This window comes from Pezoporus flaviventris, unplaced genomic scaffold (assembly GCF_033815535.1).
Source record: "Pezoporus flaviventris isolate CSIRO_AGI_PZ_B2104156 unplaced genomic scaffold, CSIRO_AGI_Pfla_v1 ptg000079l, whole genome shotgun sequence".
Taxonomy (NCBI): domain Eukaryota; kingdom Metazoa; phylum Chordata; class Aves; order Psittaciformes; family Psittacidae; genus Pezoporus; species Pezoporus flaviventris.
Genome location: NW_026892627.1, coordinates 1,121,648 through 1,144,536, shown reverse-complemented (window position 1 = coordinate 1,144,536; position 22,889 = coordinate 1,121,648). Strand labels below are relative to the sequence as shown.

The window sequence follows — 22,889 nt, the reverse complement described above, 5'->3', positions numbered from 1 at the left end:
TACCTGCTTGTGATAGGCTTGTAGTCAGGGACTGTGTTGGTCACTGATACTCACTTTCTCCATGAGTACAATTGCTCTGTCTCCCTGAATTTGTATCAAACCATGGAGACAGAAGGGGAGACACCAGGATGAGCCATCTGCAAAGCTTCTAGAAAAGAAAAAGTTTTTGCATCACTTCCAGCTGCTGGTGTTGTCCGACAAAACTAATTTCTTCAGCACTAAAGTGGTCAGTCATGTCCTCTAAACAATGAGAAACCCTGGTGCAATTCCCACCTTCCCTGTCTCCATCCATGAGAGTTATGGCTCTGAATTTAGAGGAGCTTCACTGGCGTACATAAATGCCTGAGAAAATGTTGCCTGAATGACTGATACACATCCAAGATGCTTGGGATGTGGGATATGTGTGAGATTTTCTTGTTTTCTTGAAAGTTTATGAATTCCTTCTGACTTACATCTTCAGTGAATCCTACTGTTTCTTCCAAAGAAAGAAATGTTTTGCATTCCCAGTTTGCTTAGAACATGTGGCTCTGTGTCCCAAACCTACTCACCTGTATCAACCCAAACAGCATATTTGAACCTTCAAATTATTTTTCACCTAAAAAAGAAATTTTTGAGAGCTTTTCTATTGGCAGTTAGGATGAACTGGAACCCTTCTGATTATCTATGCTTCTAAATATTGTTAAGTGTCCCAGGAGAGAATGACTTGTATTTAGCATGCCAAAAGCACACTACTTGCAGGTGGTGCATTTTTTTTTCTAATGACAGCTTATAAAAAAAGGTTGTAAATTTTTTTAAATTTTATTTTATAACATAACCATCAGGAAAAATTGTCAGCTTTCAGATTCTTTTTATTGCTTTCCTGAAACTCCTCACCATTTTTCAGATTTCTTTTTGTAACTCAGCATAGATTTCTTTTGAGAAATGACCAGGGGAAAAGAAAAACAACAGAGAGAAGCCAAGTTGTTAGTACTGTTAATGTTTTTATAAACCAATAAAAAAATGTTGGAAATATTTGGGAAAACAAAAAGAAAAGTCTTGTTTGGATTCCAGCACAATACCAATGAAATATATGGTATTTTCCCTCCTCATTGTATAATCAGCTCAGTTATTAAGTGACCTCTAGAGTGAGTAAAATAGGAGAAACTTGGAGGCAGAAGGTGCAGAATTTGTTCCCAGTAGTCTCAAACTGGTGAAATTAATGATAAAGGTGCCACATGGCTGGGTGGACCAGAGGAGACAAGGTGAGGGAGTAAGCAAGGGATGTTGGGAGTCATAGAATGATAGACTGGTTTGGGTTGGAAGGGACCTTAAAGCTCATCTAGTTCCAACCCCATTGCCACAGGCAGGGACACCTTCCACTAGTCCAGGTTGCTCAAAGCCCTGTCCAGCCTGGCCTTGAGTTGTTCCAGGGATGGGACATTTACCACCCTCGAGGCAACCTGTTCCAGTGCTTCACCACCCTCACTGTAAAAAATTTCTTCCTCATACCTAGTCTGAATAAATGCTCTTTTAGTTTAAAGCTATTACTCCTTGTCTTGTCAGAAGGTTGATGATTTGTCTCCTTAGATGGAAAAATAGAGGTATTGGAGGAAGGAGTGAGAGAAGGACAGTGGGGCTACTGTATGGGACAACAGGCATGTACAGAGGGGAGAAAAAGCTTTTGGCTGTGTTAAAATTCAGGAAAGCGGATCGAGCAGTCAGAAAGCATGGCTGGTCCAATATTTCCATTTTGAAAAATGTTTTCCAAGGGTTTCAATCAGTCTAGAAACTTTTCAATTCTTTCTGCAACCAGGAGATCCAGAGGCACCTGACTTGACCTGTTGATGTTCTCTCCAGCTTCCCCCTACTACAAACTAGTAGTTGTCAGTCCTTCTTCCCAACCCAGTTCCTCTCCCCTTGCCTTACCTATGGCACCCTGGATTGGCAAGAAACAGCCATGCTGTACCTAATTTTAAGTTATGCATGTGCCAGTTGGCTAGTCAGTTGGCAAAGACTGGTTGCCAGGTGGCAGGTGCCAAATGTTCACCTGCTCTTTACTGATCATCTATCACCATGAAATTGGCAGGCTGAGATCTCTTACCCCTCCTTCAAATCTGGCTGAAATGTGTTTTCCAAGAACAGAGTGGGGAGAGAGAGCTAGGGGATGACAGAGAGATGGAGAGCAGGCTACAGAGGTTTTTCTGTGTTGCAACAGTTCATGATAACAATGACAGATTCATTTGCAACTTTCTTGGATGGTTTCTGAAGATCAATTCCCACCAAATCCTAATCAGGTTAAATGAATCAATTCCATGGGTCAATACACAGGCAATAAAATATTTCAGATGCAATAAGAGGCAGCAAACCTGATTTTTTTTTTTTTTTCCAAATTTTTGGGGGCAGCTGATGGCTTCCCAAATTGTCCACATGATAAAACACCAGTCCAGAGGTGTCCTCTGCTTTTTGCAAGGACTGTGGGGATCAAAGTACCCCAAAAGAAACAATTGTATATTCTGTTATCCAGAAAGCATTGTTTTCCTTTGAATGAGTCCATTTCAAATGTGTGTGTGAATGTTTACGCTGTAAGGAAGGTGTACACATCAGATACTTTTCCACATTAATATTTTCTGGACAAATATTGCAGTATGATACTAAATGAAACTACTTACAAGTGAAGGCTGACCTTTGTAAGCTATTCTGAAGATCGTAGAAAAGTGCAAGGTTTTTCTCTCAGTATTTCAGAGCATGACATTTTCTCCTCAGTGTTGTTTCCCCCCAGCATTCATTTTCAAGTTTACCCACATCTATTTATTTGTAAAAGGAATTGGTTTTATTTTAGGTAAGACCACTTTGAGTGCTAAATTAAATTTTCATTTACTTTCTTGTCTGCAAAAAAAAACCTCAGAGACAATAACATTTTGTCCTAATCCAAATTCTGTAGGCTACTTTTTTTTCCTTTTTGTTTTGATCCTTTCAGAGAACTGGAAAATAAATAAACCAGTTTTCACAGTGTAAGTAATCCTGCAACATAATGAGCCAAAGGGAAGGGCTTTCCTGGTTTCCATGAATAGGAAATCTAGTATTATTCTTCCTCTAATGTGACTGGAAGTGGAGCAAATGCAATAAGCTTCTTCCTCTTTTTTATGAAAACAATACAGAGGTATTTAGCTCCCCTATCCTCACTCCCAGTTAAAGTTTTAGAAGATAGGCAGTGATTAGTTGGGTCCTCTTTATTAGCACTAAGTTAAACATAAGAAATCAGCTCTTCAGAGTTTTTCTGTTGTTTTTCATACCCTGAAATACCAGCAAACTGAATTGATCACTGTCAGCTCTGACCCTAGAGGGTACAATACCAGCCAAAGGTCTTTAAATCAATCCTGGATCTTGCTTAATCTTGTGAAAATGCATTCATTATAAAGGATAAATTGCACTTTGATTGAAAGATTGCTAAGGCACTAGCTTTGATACTAATGAAACATGTTGAGATCTTGGTCATGTTTATCATTTCTTTTCAAGCCGAGCTCTTGTGCAGATAAGAGCGGTCCGTTTCATTTTATTTTTCATTCATGTATAATTCCTCTCTGTCAGACACTTTATAGGCTGTTGATAAATTCCTTCATCGGCTGCCATGGGTACAGGGGACAGAGGCAGTTCTGAAAACAGACCTCGGGTAGATTCACTATTTTTTGCTCTTCACTTCAAATCCTCTACTGCAGCTGGGTTTTAATTGGTAGGTGCAGCTATTGCAGGCCAACACAAAGGCATATGTAAACACCAGGTTAAGCTTGGTTGCATAGTCCTGCCTGCCCATGTTGAATGTCTGCATCTGAACTGGAACTTGCACCCTTTTGGAACTGGAAGCTTACGGACAAAAAGCTGCAGAAATGGGTGGTTGACGAGCTGGAAGGATAAAACAGGTGGAGAACAGGGTTTGAGTTCCCTCTTTTTAAAGCAATGTTGAAAATGAGGTCAAGTTCCACAGTTTTTTGAGATGCCTGGAGGATTTCTCAACACTTCTAAATGTGGGTATGTTCTGGCTTTGTCCCTTGCAGAAAGAATGAACAGACAATGAGGAAGATGAGACTGATGCAAGGGTGGGCACTCATCTCCCAGGGGAGTCTGTCTCCATCACTGGTATCTCAGCTGCTTCAGAAGCTGGTGGCAAATCGCACGGGCTGCAGAGCTCCTTGAAGACGCTCTTAGCCCGCATAGGACATAACCTGGAGGCCTTGAATGATCAGCTAGTACCTCATTTGTGAAGAGAGAAGCAAAGCTTCTCATAATTATGGGTCATTAAAAGACCTGCTTGATTTTTTCTTATGTTCTGGATAATTGCAAAATTACAGTATGTACTTATATACCTGCCAATTTTCAAAAAAGAAAAAAGAGGTTTGGGGAAAAAGGGTAGACATGGGGAAGCTGGGAAAGCTCAGCCATGTCACCCTGTTCTTGGCGGCAGGCAACTGGTCAATTAGTGTGCATGCACTGCCAGCCAGTTAGCATGGGCACAGCTCCAAATCGATCAGTACATGATTGCACTGCATCTTGCACAATGAGGAAAATAGAGGTAGAGGTACAATGGCAAAGTCCTAAGCAAAAAGGCTGTCAGATGGGAAAGGATGCAAATCTTTACGAAACAGAAATTCCATTGTTTCACACCTTATGAGGCAAGGTAATGGAATATTCTCTATTTATGATTAGAAATAGTGCTACAGACACCTCTCTATAGATTCTTGCTAGTCTTAGTGTTAATTAAAAGAACAACCAAATTCAGGCACACAAGCACATCTGAGAAAGCAGCAGAACACTGTGGTATAGCATAGCACCAGCTGATGCAAATAATGAGTTAAAAATACAGCTGAATTTGGATTAATGGCATGTAGATATTAAATCACAGCCCTCCCACTCCATGTGCATGAGTACCTTCCCTGAACTGGTACCTCTGAGGCTCACAGTAATGTAGCCACAGCATAATCCATCTCCTTGCTAGTGTAGGCTCAGATATGTGCTGCCATATCAAGGCTATACATAACCAAACTTGCCTGGGTTTTTCCATGTTTCCCATCAGTCTACAGAGTCCTGACTGTTTAGGTCCTCTTGTTCTCCACTCTGCTGTCCTGCCTCATTTTCATTTCTTCCAGCCCACAAGGGAAAGCAGCTTTCCAAAATCTTTGACCACTCTCATCAGGTATTATCCCATAGAATTCTAGAATCCCAGGTTGGAAGGGACTTCAAGAATCATCTCATCCAACCTTTTGGCAAAGCATGATCTAGACTGGATGGCCCAGCACCCTGTCCAGCCGAATCTTAAAAGTGTCCAATGTTGGGGAACCTGTCCTTCTGAAATAAACCTTGTGAGAAGTTGTACCTTCTGGAGCTAAACACTGAGAAGAAAATTGTACTGAGGACTAAGAGCGGTTTTCTTGAACTGAGTGACAGTATTGATGGCTTTTTCAAGGACAGCCCTCTCCAAACAGCAGGACTCTGGAGGTCCAGTGACTCCTCTGTATCTTTGTGTCTCTTCCACAGATGGCTTCTGTCTTCCTGAGTGGGATGGTATCGTCTGCTGGCCTGAAGGTGTGCCAGGCAAAGTGGTGGCTATGCCATGTCCTGAGTACATCTATGACTTCAATCACAAAGGTATGTGTTGACCTTAGTGTCAGCAAAGCCTGATAAGCTGCAACAAAAGGAGGCCTGGGAATCAGAAAATTAAAATCCTCTTTAGCATCCCTGTTTTATGACATGGTGACTCCCACCCAGTCAGGAGTAAGCCAGAGAAAGGGAAGTAAAGAAACAGCCATTATGGTTTTATGCTGAAAGAAAAGCTGTTTTAACCTAGACAGTGACAAGTTTCCCACCTGCCCAACCCAGACTGTAATGGGGTTAGGCACTGATTGGGGTGTCTAATTAGGGTTATAAGCACCAATTGCAAGCTTACCACTTGGTAGTCTTGCAGCATTACAAATCTGTATTTGTTTGACACTGCAAACTGCATACCAATAGAAACCTGCAAGATATTCTTCCAATTTATATTCCTCACGCGTTTGTTAATTCTAGCCCCTGATCTCTGCCCAGACCCCTATGGTGGGTTTCTGAGAACAGCGCCAGTAACCAGAACATGTGAATTCCTCCCCATCTCACTTTCCCTCAGGCAGCACATTTCTTGGCTTGCTTGTGGTGCCGCAAAGTCTGTGCATGTTTTCAGAAGCAATTGAAGTACACTCGCTCCTCAGTGTATTTTCAAAGCTAAAGCATTCTCTTTTCTCAGGGAAAGCTGTGCACCCAAAGGCTGAAAAATTAGGGAATTAAGACTATATGCTCTGCAGAGTACTGATGCTCTTTTCAGAAAACAAGTAATGATATTCCAGTGCACCGCAGTTGCTCATAGTCTGTCCTGACTTTTCTAGAAGGGTCCGTGAGCTGAGCCAGCTTAACCCCTGGCTGATGACCTCTCACAGAGGGACTGAACATGCACTTCACACTGGAGGCCAGGAGAAACAGGCAATCCATCCTTTTTCTCTTCACAATCCAACATGGCACAGGTTCCACACTGCACTGATATCCACTGGTCAAATGAGCTAGTGTGCAAGTCAAAGTAAGACTGACTGATTAAGGTGCAGAGGTCTCTATGCGCTCTCTCTCTGTAGTCACAGGACAGACAGATCTGTTGACTGGTTTCATGACTATCAACTGTGATGTGTAACTTCTTACACACAGTTCATGAAATGATACCCACCAGCCTAAAACTCTGCACATGGATGCTTTCATCTGTCAGCTGAAACCTAAAATGAAACTTCGCCTTCTCTTCTTTCATCATCATCATGTGGAGGGTAACCATATTAAATCTATCTTAAGGTGTACTGAATCTGTAAAAAAAAAGAGCAGCATAATATAGGTTACTGCTTATTTTCATAGGGAGAGCTGCAACTCTGAGGATGATTTTGTGCTTTGGGACTTTTTAAAGCATCTCTCCTTGGTTTGTAGACCCTATATCTTAACCTAAACTGAGTGCAACTTTTTATTAGCTCTCTGGTGTTTCTCAGCTAGAAAATTGATAAAGTTGCCAAGGAGATGGAAACTATGTTCTTGCAGCTGAGCTTCAAAGCAGGCAGGAGGCATCAAGGTTGATAGGAACCACCACTGGAAGAAGCTTTTCCTGCTCTACCAGGTCTAGTCCTGTTTACTCTGTTTCTCATTTCTCTCCCAAAGGCCATGCTTATCGCCGGTGTGACCTGAACGGGAGCTGGGAGCTGGTCCCAGGCAACAACCGCACCTGGGCAAACTACAGTGAATGTGCCAAGTTTCTCACCAATGAGACGAGGGAAAGGGTAGGCAACTGCATTTGTGTGTGGAGCATGAAGTGTTGGCCTCATCCATGGCTAACACTTGGAGCATTTCTCATTTAAAACCCTTGATGAGCTATAATTTGCTGCCTCCTCTTGGAAACTACGTCTGAGCTTGCCAAAGCCACATCTTTGTTTTGATGCAGAATTATTTGAATTTGAAATTGTCCTCAAAGCCAAAAAGGCTTCTTCCACCTGCCATGATCCCATTTTAAAGAGATCTTGGGGAAACTTGAAACGAGCTCAGAAACACTAAGAAGTGGTTGGAGCTTGTTCCATGCATTGCAACTTCCTCTTCCCCACCAGGCAATAATTTTGCTACCAGGTTGTTACCAATAATTCCGATGTTTATGCGCTTGTCTGTGCTAGGAGGTGTACAAACACAGCCAAGAAAAAGTGTCAGTCAAACCGGTAGCAATCCTGTTTCTGTAGGTGATTAATAGTGAACCTCTTGGTTGAGAGGTATAGATGAAGGATCATAGGTTTTTACATAGTCTGTTCATTGGAGATGGGTAGCAAAAAAATCCTTTGCTAAAGCAAATTAACATATAAGAACGGATCTTGAACTAATTCTGGTGTCGTCACAATTTTGAAACAGGGACACCAGTCCAAAGTTAGAGAAAGGATTCCTAGCACATGGAGGAAAAAGAAAAGGAGGGGGAGGGGGGGCAAGGAGGTGTTGCCTATCAGTACATCAGAGCTATGTGCCTTATTTTTACATAAATTCAGGTCATTGGCAAAATAATAGCTGGCAGGAATTTCCTACCTCTCTGTCTGTGTCTGAGCCCAGCTGGGACTCTGTGGTACTACTGAATGCCTCCCAAGCTGGGTGCATCACAGAAGCAATTCCATGCTAACGTGACAGCAAAGCTGTCAGTGGAGTCACCTAAGAGGATGTGACCTCATTTCTCAGAGAAAGACATTTCTACCCACATGAGGTTGCCGCTCTATTTCTGTAATTTGAAAAGAATTTAGCAGAAACCTTTGTTTTCTCAATGGTATTTGAAAGATGTCCTCCTTGGATATGGCATTAGGGAGTGATCATTTGCAGCACGGGTTATTTTCAGACAGCAGAAGATAAAGATCCAACCACAAGCTTCACAGTGGGGAGCAGGCTTGAGGTTGATACACAGTCCCTTTGGGAGAATGTTCTTAATTTTAAATCCAACCACAGCACAGAAATTTTTTTGCCTTTTTGGTTTTTTTCTCAGCAGTGAAGCAACATATGAATGAAATTGTTTAGTGAGGAAAGATGTTATTTGAACATCTGCATGCTTTATATCACATCGTCAAGGAACAGACAAGGTTGTGTACACCAGGTACTTAACAGCAAAGCATGTTGTCTCAGTGGCAGACAACATTGACATTTAGATCAAGTTTGCTGGGACTTAAATTTTCCCAGTCCATATAGTGAAAACAACTATTTTAGCCCCAAGAGATTTCTGGGAAGTTTCTGGAGTAGGAGTTGGAGTCATTAAAATCTTGCTCACACTAACAGCATTAGATATGGACCTATTGGAGAGGGTCTAGAGGAGGGCCACAAAAATGATCAGAAGGCTGGAGCACGTCTCCTGTGAGGAAAGGCAGAGAGGGTGGGAATTGTTCAGCCTGGAGAAGAGAAGGCTCTGAGGACCTGTTGCAATAGGATGAGGATTAATGCTTTTAAACTAGAAGAGGGAAAATTCAGGATGGATGTGAGGAAGAAATTTCCTACATTGAGGGTGGTAAAATACTGGCACAGGTTGCCCAGAGAGGTGGTAGATGCACAGTCCCTGAAGACATTCAAGGCCGGACTGGATGTGATTCTGAGCAACCTGATCTAGTTGAAGATGTCCCTGCTCATTGTAGAGGTGTGGGACTTGATGACCTTTGAAGGTCCCTTCCAATCCAAACTATCTTATGATTTTATGATTCTAAGTTGCACAACTTCTTAAACTCTCTGAAGTCATTGTCTCCCCTGTTCAACCCCTCTCAGCCATATCCTGAATTGGGAGTTTTCTGCTGCAGACTTCTCCTTCCAAGCAACTCTCCTAGACTTCCCTTAGGGAAAAGAGGTCCATTCTTTTAAATGTTCCACGCTGGCAGCTAGGACTTGGTCAAGGTAAAACTGCAGGAGAAGGGCACGGGGAAGAAGAGAGTTGTCCATTTTTTACTAGCATAGGGAGGAAATACAGACCACCACCCACAGGCTGCTAAAAAGGCTGAAAGCAGTCTGTTGCCCTGGGTTTCATGTACCTATCTCTGTCTGTGTCTCCTGAGTGGTCACTGCACAGATAAGGAACATGGACTGTGCTTCCTAATGGACAGATATTTGGTGAGGTGTCATGATGCAGAAAACTGCATTTTTACACTCAGCATCTGCTCTTACTTGGAAAATTACTGCTTCTCATAGAATTGTAGAATGGTTTGGGTTGGAAGGGACCTTAAAGCTCATCCAGTTCTAAACCACCCTTCCATGGACAGGGACACCTTCCACCAGACCAGGTTGCTCCAAGCTCTGTCCAACCTGGCCTTGGACACTGCCAGGGATGGGGCAGCCACAGCTTCTCTGGGCAACCTGTGCCAGGGCCTCACCACCCTCACAGGGAAGAATTTCTTCCTCAGATCTCATCTCAGTCTCCGCTCTGTCAGGTTAAAGCCATTCCCCCTTGTCCCATCACTCCTTGTTCTATCTCTACCTGTCCCTGTCAAAAGCCCCTCTTCCAGCTTTCTTGTAGGCCCCTTTAGGCACTGGAAGCTGCACTAAGATGTGCCTGGAGGCTCTCCAGGCTGAACAAGTCCAGCTCTCTCAGCCTGTCTCTCAGCATAGGAAAGATGCTCCAGCCCTCAGAGCATCTTTGTGGCTTCCTCTGGACTTGCTTCAACAGGTCCACATCCTTCTTGTGCTTCCTCAGTTTTGGAATTGTATCTTATTAACAAATGCTTTCCAACAGCATATATTACTCACTATGATAATCATTATTAACCTTGTATTTGCAAGACGTTGCTTTCCTCAGTCCAGCCGTGCACTCATCTCATAGTGACATAGCTGCATGTGGTCATGTAGTTGCCTTGTTTTGCCATACAGGTGGCTTCATTTTAGTAACAAGTGAAGCAATGCATACACGCTGTGGGTCTCTTGGGGCTCCTGGAATGAAAAGCACTCTGGAAATAAAACAAAAAGAAAAGGAATAACCATCTTTTATTTCTCATTTGGGTGATGACTTCCAGAGAGCGAGGAAGGCCTCTTGTCTTTCACACCCAAGAGTGGCTCTGAAGCACTGGTATTAATAAACCTTCCTTTGATTATTTTTCTTTTTGAAGTAAATATGTTAAGAGATGTCAGAATTGGAGAATTTGGCAAGATAGACTAGTCGTCTTTAGAGGGAGATTGTTTTCTATTATTATGTCTTCCCCTGGGGAACAGCATCTTTGCATCACCAGTAACAGCTGCATTTAACCAATGTTATGAAAGGAGATTGTGGGCTGACTCCCAAGTAGGACAGCATCTGAACAGATGCAACCAGAGGAACTTGTAAGAAACTATGCATTAGAAAGCGTTAGGAAAAATGTCTGTCTGTTACGAGATATATATATATATCTGCATTACTATCCCTAGTAATAGGCCTATATTTATAGATAGGCATATGTACAGATACACACCCTTAATAAAACCCATGTCCATGCGCACACGCACACATATATATGTCCATGTATGTTTGTTTAAGTGTGTAGTTTTCTCATTTTAGCCACTGTGGGATAATTATCAGATTGACCAAAGCAGCAAACATAGGGCCCCAGAGCAAGTTTGCATCTTTCGCTACCTTTTCCTGAACCATATCAGTAGGATTATTTCACACAGAGCAGCATGGAAACTGCGTTCTGAAATTAGCAAAGTATGCTAAAGCCATCAGAGCCAGGAGAATTACAGCTTATAACTGCCCAGCGAGCAATTGCTCTTGGGCTGTTTTCTAAGGGAAAATTAGCACTGCTAAAGGATGCGGGATTGACAGCACTGAAGATTGATGTCCTCTCTTTAGCCAGGAAAGCAGGTAGGTTGCAGCTAGCTATTGAAGTGTGTTTCCCAAAATAGCTTGCAGATAGCATTAATCTTGATGCAAACAACCATGTCCCCCACATGGCCTGTAAAAGACAATTGTTTAGCAAGGATTAGTAAGAAGCTTTGTGGAAAGGTGTTTTAGCAGCATGTCATGGGAAGACAAGACAGTTTTCTTTGTGTCTTTGGGCAGTGCTGAAAGCCACCACTACACCACAGTCTGTATATATTCTACCATATTCTTCCTTTAAGATAACACTTCACCAGTGCAGCAAAGATGGTGGAAAATCTTGTTCTCCAACTACTTCTCCAGGAGACATATATGGGCATCCCCCATCCTAAATACACCCTGTATCTTCAGAAAGTCTCCCTGCCTCTGAACAGATAAGATGAGAGATCTGTGGTTTACCACCACAGCACCCTTTGTTTATTTTCCATCAGTGTTTAAAGCGAGAAGGTGGGACAAGGGAAGGAAAGGGAATGTTTATCTGTCTCCTGTGTGTTTCACATTGCTGAACCACAAGCTGCTGAACACTGGGAGAGGTATACAGCTATACAGCATCGCTACGTAACCACTAGATGACAGACACGTAGGTGTGTGTGTATGTATATTCTATATGTATTCTGTATTTGATCTGTACTTAAACATCTGTTCATGGGCATGTAGAAGACTGAGAGCACAGGTAAAAGGACCTTTGGTCTGGCCCAGATTAGCCATTCACTTACCGCTTTCATAGGTTCCCTTAAAAATGGGAGGGCTACCTGTGTTCTTAAGAGTTCCTCAGTCTTTGGATAAAACGTGGCATACATGGAAAGTCTTGGTATGCCCCTGTCATGAAGAAGCAGCTTTTGGGCATTTCTCTCCAAAACCCATAGTAACACTTTGACTACAGCCCCCTTCCACGCATCCCAGCCAATAGCAGCACCTTTCAGCATGGTAATTTTTCTCATCTCCTTTTCAGACATTACAGGAGTAATGGCATATTTTGCTCAATAAGCAGAAATTTTCTTCATTCCCATATCCCCCAAAACAACACTAATGCCAAACACGGGGTTTTTTTTAAACAACTCAAACCCAGCCTGTTTTCAAGGATGAGCTTAAGGGCAAGCGTGACCTACATCTGCTGAAATCATGGGGAAAGGAAATACAAGCCAGCAACTTGGGAGGTTAGCTCAGCTTGGAAACCACCAGTCTAGCAAGATGGACCATCCTAAGATCTAACCTCACTGCACCAATCCTGTCTTCATCTGCTACTGCTTGTTTAGATCATGGTGGGTTTACTGCTTCTAGGGAAATCAGAAAGGCCTCAAGATTCCATGGCATGTCAAACACAATGGGAAAGACACAGCATGTTGCAGGGCTGCTTTATCTAAACACCATTGTTCAAACCAAAAATCCTCTACACTTGGCCTTTGTTCTTGGAGCTCTCTGGGGTCCTTTTAAAAGCAAACAACTTTGTGTAGCCTCAAACTGATGGCATAAAACTTGTTTACATAGTTTATACTGAGTTATACAGACGAAATGCCATCAGTGTCGTACATTTGCACCATGAAAGATGGGCAGATGTTTTAAGTATTTGTAGGAATAAAAAAAAAAAGCATCTTCAAGATGTGTTCATTTTTACAAGCAGCCCTGTAATTCACTCCTTATATCATGCCTATACTTTTAGTCTAGAGGCTTTGGAAATCACTGACTGTTTCATGCCTTTAGCAAAATACCCCTTCTCCCTGCCATTAAGCTTTTTTTTTAATCATGTCTATTGTAAAAAAAAAAAAAAAGACAAGAAAATAATGAATAAAGCTACTGACAGAGTCTTTCTGGCATTGCTTATCAGTCAAAGCAGAAAAATGCTTCCCCTGTTAATTTCAAACATGTCATTAGCAACATCTGAATCAGCAGCTTTGTAAAACTTTGCAGATACTTGATCTGGAAAGCCCTTACATATGCTTCCATCCTTATATACTGCTAATCCCACCCTTCAGTATAGCCTGCCAACCCCTCAAAAGACCACTGGATCCATTTCAGCTTCACAACATAAATGTTGCAGAATCTTGCTTTTGTCTAACAAAGGGGAAAGGAAAAGGATGAAAGGAGAAAGTTGGATACAGGGCACAGTGCAGTGCTACTCAAAATGGAGTTTGCCATCAGTCATCTAGAAAATATGTCTCAGTCACCCGTGTCCCTCTCTGTGCCACTCAAAGGAAACAGGAGATATGAAGAGCAAAGCCCTGAAGTTTTCAGACATGCTGAAACATAGGTGTCATTTACACCCAGAGTTAAATGAGGTGTCCTAGGGTGTATAAGACAATTACAAGAGAACTGCAGATACCACACCGGACCCAGAGGAAACACATTCCCTTATGTAAAAGAGGCTTGAAGCCAGACAGGACACTTGGGTATCTAAAATGACACGTGTAAAGACAATTTAATTGAGTCCTAAGTGTTGCAAGATCTCTTACCTGAGACTCAAATGGATGGGACTTGCTGTATAAATGTAAACACTTCCATTTGAGTTAGCCAATTCTGACAATGCTTGTGACAACCCAGACAGTACAGCTGATGGCTGAGGGCACCATCCTCTCGTTAAAATAGAAGCACCTCTTTCTTACAGCTGCTGGGCCCTTAGGTGGCCAGCTCTGATGGAGCCATCATCATAGACACCTAAATTAGAGGACCACATCCACTTTATAAGCTCATATAACCATAATAGAATTTGAGGGAGCAGAAATACCATTCACACAGAAGGTCCTACACCTGGTTGCAATGCAAGATAAAAGCACAGCCATGGTTTCACAATGGACAGGGCCTCAAAAGTCCCATGCGTGGTGCTCTGATGTAGCTTTGACCTGTCCTGCAGCAGAAAGCAGTTTTCTTTTGGATTCAGATCAATGCAAATTATCTCCCTATTGGTGGAAGTGGGCAAATTAGGAGTCAGATTGAGCCCCAAGCACAGTATGAAAATGTCAGAGCCAGCTACTCTGAGGGTCACACATCTGGAAGATGTCCAAACCTCAGGGAGTGGAGAATGCAAGGATCCTTGTGGGAGGGGACCACATCCAGCCCATGGATACCCATGGTGGCTAGGTTTTGTTTATTTTGGTTTTTCCATGCACTGAGTTCATGCAGAAGCCATTTTTAGCTCTATATTGGTTTCCTATTCTCCTAAAGCTGCCAGGCTGTTGTGAAGTTTCTACCCTGAGGTCAGGCTGGTGGAAAGCTGAGGGGCAAAGGGGAGCAGAGAGGAAGTCTCCCACCAGACCAAGAGGGAGGGGGGAAAGGGAGATCTTGTTACAGGTCAATACAGCTGAAATAGTACTTAATGTTTTTTGCAGCTTGGTTTATTGTGAGTCTCTTGAGTTATGGCTGGATCGAGATTAGGAAGTCAGGACCAGGTGGGCTAGCTCACTCCAGAAAGATCATTTCACCTGGCTGTATAAGACAAATGGCTGTGGTTTGGTGGAGCTTTGCAATGTGTGAACAGAGACGATGAGGGCAATGAAGTGCCCTGAGAATGTGCAGTGCCTGAGGGCACCACAGAGCATGACCTAGAGAGGTCATGGTGCATGACTTGTTCACAAATCACTTTTCCAACCCCAAAACCAGCTCACCCACAACAGGGGACCTCATCCTGCCCATCATCCTTCAGGATCAACCACGACTAGCTCAGCCTTGTGAAGGGAAGGTTTACAGAGCACTCTTTTGCAAGCTCTGTTGGCAGGGGAAGTGGACAAGTTGGGTACTCCTTAGGGAGATGGCAAGTGCAATAAGCACAGGAAAAAAATGAAGAAACAGGAAGAAATGTGAGGGGGATCAGATCCATCCCACAACTTTCCCACACCTTCCCCATATTATGCTATTCCCAGTGTCGTATTATGCTCTCTTTATAAGAGCAAGTAGTGGTAGGACAAGGGGGAATGGCTTTAAAAGGACAGAGGGGAGATTTAGATCGAACTTTTTAAACCGGGGTCTCATGGTGTGGCAAGGGTAGATTTCTGCAGGGTGGGTTGCTTCCTCCAGAAGATCTGTGGACGACCACTGATGCTCAGTCTATCTTCAGGGGGGATTTATAAGATAAATCAGGTAGAGCTCCTGCTGTGTCAGGATGGTCTAGTAAGTAGTGTGCTGTCCTGAGACTGTGGTGGTCCAGGTTGTGCCCGTGGCTTGGCCATGCATGACCTTTATGGTCTTCTGTGAATTATTTAAATTGCCATCCATCTCAGCTCCAAAGAGAGGGTTCTCAGACCATGGAGGTGGTTGTTTCAGCTGGCAGATGACTCAATATTTTGTTACCTGGAGGACCTTTCCTGATTCAGCATTGTGGTTTCCACCAAGCTGGGACCTCCGTCGTGCTAGGAGATGAATGAGACCTGGAATTGCCTTTAGAGAGTTGTGGTGGGTTTTTTTTTCCTCCTGGGTAAATTCAAGTCTCACCATTCCTGAGGATGAACGCTCCTGGGAACTAGCAAGCATGAGCTGCCCTCCAAGGGGCTTCTCTATGCAGCCTTTTGAAGAACCTCAACCTTTTGCTTCTGAGGCTTTTCCCAAGGACCTAAGCCCCCATCCAAAAAATCACATTCCCTGAAGGCTCCCCATCATGACGCAGGGTAAGATTTGAGGCATCTATCTATGCAAGCAGGCACACCAGCATGCATGCCTGCATGCATGTGTATGTCTTGGCAGTTCTGACTCAATATCCTTTCAAAAAGAGGCCCTGTGGTTAATCAGAGGAATTAACCACAGCCTCTGAAAACGTCCTGCCAGCCAATCAGCAGGGCCTTCCCAAGACCATTGCTGCTACAATGGTGTCATTGTCCGATGGGAGCATGGATCTTTCTGGTTAAATTTCTGAATGGGTCTCAGGGACACTTTTGTTCAGCTGGGCATAGTAACACCTCACAACTAATGAGCTACAAAGAATCCTAAACCTGGAGAGGATTTTTTATTTGATTTTAAATTTTCACCATTTTCCAGTTCAACAAGGATTCCTGCTTGGCAGTGCTTAGAAGGGAAGGAGCTTTTTTTTTTTCCCTAAAGCTCTCAAATCTGCTTACAGTGGCTTTTTAGTGCCTGCTGCCTGCACAGATATATAGAAATATATATATAAATACACACATACGCACGCACTAGGTTAATATTGCCAAGTGCACCACTCTACCAGTGGAAACCACAGAGAAACAGTCACATATCTGGGGATTCTGATGTAATAGGGCTGAGGTTTCACATTCCAGGACAGCATTTCTAGCTTCAAATAAAAATCAGAGCTGTCATTCACAGTTCAGCATTACTAATGTTATTGTAACCCAGTGGGTGGGGTGAGGGAAAAGTGGGAGGAGGAAGAGGAAGCAAAGAGAAAGATGCTGAATTTGTTGGTTTCTTTGGGTTTTATTTCTAATTTTAGACGATGAAAGGCAGTACAAGCTCGGATGGTGGCAGATGTTTTAACCCTTTTCAGGCAGATATTCAGTAATCCCTGAGTTAAGCTGTATGCCCCAGCACAGGATGAAGAAAAACATCTCAGTATTTAATGGAAACCTTAGGATTTCTAAGGCCGACTCTAAAATAAAAGGGGGCCAAGAGAACTAAACCCTGCTACACGATTAATTACTATAAGCTCTGCTGTGACAGGACCATTTCCAATGGGGCTTTGGCAAGCTAATTTTTTGTCTGGTTTGGATAACTGCAGTCACTGGCTGCTTCTGATTTAAAAAACAAAAAAAAAGATGAACACAGGTGATTTCTTCTCATATCCTGCAGCCAAAATATATCCTCGCCATGTTTTCTGTGGTGGGTTGATACACTCCACCAGCATGGACATCGGTCATTCAGCAATGGTATGGCATAGCCTTATGACTAAATTTTAAAGTTCCATAAAAATCCCAGGTCAGTGGGCATTTTGTTCAAGCAAAAGTTGCCAAGTGATCTCTGGATTTGGCTGAGAGTTTGTAAAGCGCTTTGGGTTCCTTTGGGATGAAAATGCTGTAAAACTCCCAGGCATGGGATTAACCCAACTCCATCACTTGTCCCTTGCAAAAATCCTGTCTCCCCACAGTCATTAGGAAAAATGAATACTGCTTTCAAAGCTGATCTTACATGAAAAAGGTGACAAGACGTATGACTGCCAAAGGTTACCCAGACCCTGAGCTGTACGCCCCTAGCAAGTATGATAGCCTGAATCTCTGTGCTGCTACCATGGTTGTGTTACGATGCAGTAGGACGCGTTCTAATGTGACGCTATTTTTTCCATCATTTGTACTGCAGGAGGTCTTTGATCGCCTCTATTTGATTTATACTGTTGGATACTCCATCTCTCTGGGATCCCTCACAGTTGCTGTCCTTATCCTGGGATACTTCAGGTAGGCGGCTCTGTTTCTACCTAAGTGAGTTCTCACTAGACTGGAAAGGCCTCTGGCTTTCCTAAAACTGGGGTGGCCTGTGCTTCTTCAGCAAGCCACAAGAGGTTGCATCTGTGCTTTGGGCTGTGTTAGTGGCACATAGGTCAAACTTCTTGGGGGATGGTGGGTGGGATGTCTGAACTTCTTCCTTTTGCCTGAAATTGAGTTTTCTAGACCCTTTCTGTTGCAAAGGCAAAGAGAGGCAACTTCAGGAAGAGGCGTTTCTCACTTGGAAGAGTATCTGGGGTTTTCTGTCTGTATTACCCCTTCAGATGACTGGCTTAGATTTAAATGGCTAATGTTTAGATAACTAAGGTTTCATAAGGGAAATTCCACTCTAAACCCCCATATTCATGAAGGGTAGATCAGTTGAATGGGATCCCATCCAAAAATGACCGCTCACCCTCCTAACTCTGATTGTCTGCCATCCCTTTCCATCACCCCTACCAGGTGATGTAGACCCCTAGATACATCTTGAGCCCACGCCACCCTTTCCTCAAGCCTACTTGTTGCATCTTCTTGCAGCTGCAGAGACCATAGGATGTTATGAATGAAAGGAGTTGCTCATGGCTAGTAGTTTGTCCTTTGAGAAACCATACCTGATGAGCTGCAGATAGAGCGGGTGCTGACCCTCTATCCCCTGAGTCCCAGATTGCTTCCCTTCTGTGGCTGGCAGTTTCTTCTCCTAGCAGACAGCAGGACCCAGACAACAGCTGTGAAGAGAAATTCTCCACACAGCAAACAGCCACATGGTGTCTGCAGATAGATAGGCTCAGCAGCTCCCATCGTGCAAGTTCAAGCTAAGCCCCAGACACATACCAGTGGGAATAAAATGTGTGGCCTTTGGCACTGAATGTGCTCAGGCATCTCTGTGAACAAATGGAGGTCAAGGGAATTTACTTGTACAGCAGAGCATCCCAGCACCTGAATCCGTGACACGCTAGAGCCAAAGGGGACTGCAGATCCCTCCTGGAGACACTTCACGTGATGTAGTCCCAGAACCCATCCCTGCCACCGCCACCTTCCTGTCCTCTCAACCCATTCCCTTCTGTTTCATTTCTGACTGGACAGTGGCAGGTTGTTCAACTATTTAGTATTCATGTATGGAAGAGTACTCCTAGTTTCAGGAGACATACTCTGTCTTTATTCATGTAGTCAGAGCTCTCCATTTACAGCCCAGACTACATAGGCAACTGTGCTAAAATGTCTTTGTCTCAGGGATCAAAGCAGCAGCAGGGACCAAGCCAGATTTTATTCCAGGTAACACATAATCCAGAAATTCAGTGATCACCTTTCAAATGCAGGGAACAAAGCCCATCTTCTTTTGAGCTTTGACTTTTTATTTCCATTTTTGGAGCTGGGGATTTAAGGGGGCATGAATTTATTCCTGCACGGTTAGCCAGGCAACTGAGGTCTAGAGGACAGAAGGGGACTTCAACAGGTCAGTTAATTCTTTCTTCTCCCCAAAGGCATGGCTACTGTTTCTAAAACACACCTCATAAATACGAGCCTAACCCATTCACTTCTTACCATCTGGCTTTTCCCCGGAAAGGATCTTAAAGCGCTTTACAATCAGCATTTGGGGTCATTGCTGCCATTGCTGGGGTGGAGCCCAGAAATGGCTCAACATGACCAAGCAAAGGACAGCATCTCTAACTGAAACAAGAAGGCAGCTGAGCACCCTATAGTAACCATTATAGTTGCTACTAAATTTGGAGTGGGCACAAATACTAGCAATTTACACGAACCTCTGCAAGGTTTTTAGTGGCCACAAGGACTGTAGCCTTTGTAGTTCATTTCCTCTGTGAAGTTTTTAAATGCAGGGTTTGACTCAGAAGGGTGTATTTGTTGGAGGGATGGATTTAACAGTGAAAGGGACGCACACAGAATACACACTTTAGTAATGGTGACCACGGTGCATGTATGCTGCCTTCTGTCTATACATCTTGGAAAATGACTGCATGTCTGGTGCACACTCACTGCATGTACACTGAGCACCAGGGACGTGCCTGCCATTCACACATTGCACAGCTATTGTTGGCTCACTGAACACACATTGCACACCAGATGTACATTCCCTGGATGTACCCTGCACACTGGATGCATGCTAACTGCACATACCCTACACATCAGCCGCAAATCCACTGCATTTGTCCTGGTGTTCACCAGATGTGCTGACACTGCACATGTGCTTCATACAAATGCATCTCTCACTGCCTTCAGGTGCATGCACACTGCACACACACTACACTCCAGATTTGCATACACTGAGTATGGACTGCATACCACATACCCTCCTCCAGCTGCATGTGCACTGCACACACACCATTCTCCAGATGTAGACTCAATGCCCATGCTGCCCACTGCATGCATGTTCATTACCCATGCCCAACACAGGCAAAATGCAGCCCTATTTCTCTGCAAGATTTCGCAGCCAGAAATAAAGGAGTTTAAATGAGTACAGGCACAGAATTGTCCTAATGCAAAGCCAGCAGCAGTGTGCTGCAGCCAAAACCCTGGAGATATTAATTCATTTACCAACCCCATGGGTGAACTGTGAGCACAGGGTAGCAGTGGCACTAGCACTGCTTCCCATGGTGCCACAGTGCTGATGAGAGGAGCTGGGGTTCTTCAGAAGCAGAGGTGATCCCTGAGACAGTCCAACAGATGGTCTAAAATACTCCAATCCTTCTCTGTCTTCTCCTCCAGACGTTTGCACTGCACTAGAAACTACATCCACATGCACCTGTTTGTCTCCTTCATGCTGAGAGCCGTGAGCATCTTTGTGAAGGACGCAGTCTTGTACTCTGGGTCAGCTTTGGAGGAGATGGAAAGGATCTCAGAGGAAGACTTAAAATCCATTACTGAAGCACCTCCAGCAGATAAATCACAGTTTGTGAGTATCACCGGAGCAGACTGCTCGCCAGGCTTTGTTCCTCTGTCCTCTCTGTTGAACACCTGGCCACTTTCATGTGGATTTTCCACCCTACTGAGGAACACTAGCTCCTCCTTTCCCTCATTCTCCATAACCTCTCTCCATCCCTTCCCACTCCCTCTCAAAGAAGGGTGGCTTTACCCCACTGTGCCAGAAGGACAGGAGAGCCTTGAGTTGCAGTCAGGGTTTTCCTCTCATGAAAGCAAAGGATTCCAGGTCACTGAGGAGTGAGAGGTCAGCTTATGAATCTATTAAAGATTAGTATGTCCTGGGAGTCTCTACCAGGTCTCCTATCTTGCTGCTTAGGTCTGTTCAGAAAACACCTTGACACTGTGGTTGAAATCACCTTGGAGGACCAGTCACCAAAGCCTACAGCAGCCATCTAGTGTCTTCAGAGTCACTGAGGAAAGACAGGCAGCCTGGAGGACCCTGTCTTGAACATCCTCAACAGGATGGGATGACTCACCTTCAGCATGGTGCCCATATCTCTCCATGAGCTGAGGAGGGATTCATATTTCCAAGTGATGTGACTTGCACCAGGTCACCCAGACCAAGGCTACAGCCCTCTCCTCCCTAACATAGACAAGAGACAGAGGGAAAAGATGAAACACAGCTGCCTTTGAAAGTGTGTGTGACCCTCACCACTGGGATTAGGAGAGAGTAGGATGAGGTCAACATCTCCACAAGTGCCTTGTAGTCCTACACCTCCCAACTCACCTGCTATTGGACACACAGTGTCAAGCTGTGGGGAAGCTTTATTCTCAGTTGGTCATGTCTTCTGTTCTTACACTGATTTTTCCGCCTTGTGAAAGCCCTAGAACAGAATTTTCTGATTTTTTTCCCTTTCTCCATCTTGTTTTCCATCCCATTTTTGTAAATGATGGTTTTATGCAGAACAAGAATTTTACACCATATTCCTCACTTAACCATGTCTTTCTGTGGTCATTGCAGGTAGGCTGTAAAGTAGCAGTTACCTTCTTCCTTTACTTCCTGGCAACCAATTACTACTGGATTCTGGTGGAAGGGCTCTATCTCCACAGCCTCATCTTCATGGCATTTTTCTCAGAGAAGAAGTATCTTTGGGGATTCACATTATTTGGCTGGGGTAAGTTATGGCTGCTCCTTACAGCTGATCTGTAAGAAGCTTGTTGGAGGCGTCTTTGAAGCAGATAGTACATATACTAAATATACAAGAGGGGAGAGAGGCAGGGTAAGCACCAGAGACGCAATGACTCTTGCAAGGACAGGTTAGCTCTCTTGTGAAACTGTTATCATTTCTAAATTGTCGTATTTAAACCGTGGCACTTCCAGGATTTCTGGAAGGATCAGCCCAAACTTGGAGTAACAATATATCTTGCCATTCTTCCAGGGCAGCAAATGTCTGCATGTGACAGCTGATTGTAGTGCACCTTCTTAGTTATCTTCATCACTGCCAAGTGCCTTCTGCTGAGAAACAGGCACTGGGCTGGAGGGGCAGAAAGTTGCATGAGGCTGTGAGCATCTGCTCCCAGTGGCAGACCTAAGCTCTGATTTCCTGCCTCATATCTCAGTTGCTTTAAAAAGCTCCTGAGGTTTCATGAGTGTTGGAACACCGGGAGAAACCTGCAATCCATGGGGAAGACTTTTCTTTTTCCTTTTCTTTTAACCTGGGCATCTTTTCCCTGGAGTAAAGAAAAAGGAGCGGGATGTGGGTGTAGGGAGGGTGCTCATTAGCAAAATATTTTGTGGGCACAAACATTTCAGACAAGAATGTGCTTTCTGTTCACTTCTGGCATTAGCCTTGGCTTGCAAGGAGTTATGAGGTGCTGGTAAGCTGAGAACAATATAACAACTGCCCACAGTTGTCTGAAGTGTGTGGACTATAAGGGAGAACAGGAAATGTATTACGAAATCCTTGAGGATATAACTAAAAACAATGGGGTGTAGGCCTACAAAGGACTTTACAGCAGGAAAGAACTGTTCAGAGGTGTCTACGGTTGTCTCTAAACTGTATGGCACAGGACCACTTCCCCAGAAAAGACCAAAATGTACTTGGCCACATCCTGACTGCATTTTAGGGCAAGATTAATGTGTGCACCACACCATCCACATTCCAGAATATGATTTCTTCTGGAAGAAAACCAGTCTCTAACAGTGGAGTTCTGAGCAAACCAGTTAGTGCAGAACTGAGTTTATGGAGAACTGGAGGGTTTTGTTTTGGGAG

At 43.8% G+C, this 22,889-nt stretch overlaps 1 protein-coding gene across 3 annotated transcripts in view; it reads left to right on the top strand.

Annotated features, from left to right (window-relative positions):
- Window positions 1–22,889, top strand: part of PTH1R (parathyroid hormone 1 receptor) — a 109,634-nt gene that overhangs the window by 70,226 nt on the left and 16,519 nt on the right. For all 3 annotated transcript variants that reach the window (XM_061474511.1, XM_061474513.1, XM_061474512.1), the window contains exons 3-7: window positions 5,509–5,619; window positions 7,189–7,307; window positions 17,618–17,712; window positions 20,461–20,647; window positions 21,638–21,791. In XM_061474511.1, coding sequence (XP_061330495.1) covers window positions 5,509–5,619; window positions 7,189–7,307; window positions 17,618–17,712; window positions 20,461–20,647; window positions 21,638–21,791 — 666 coding nt within the window. The remainder of the gene's footprint in view (window positions 1–5,508; window positions 5,620–7,188; window positions 7,308–17,617; window positions 17,713–20,460; window positions 20,648–21,637; window positions 21,792–22,889) is intronic.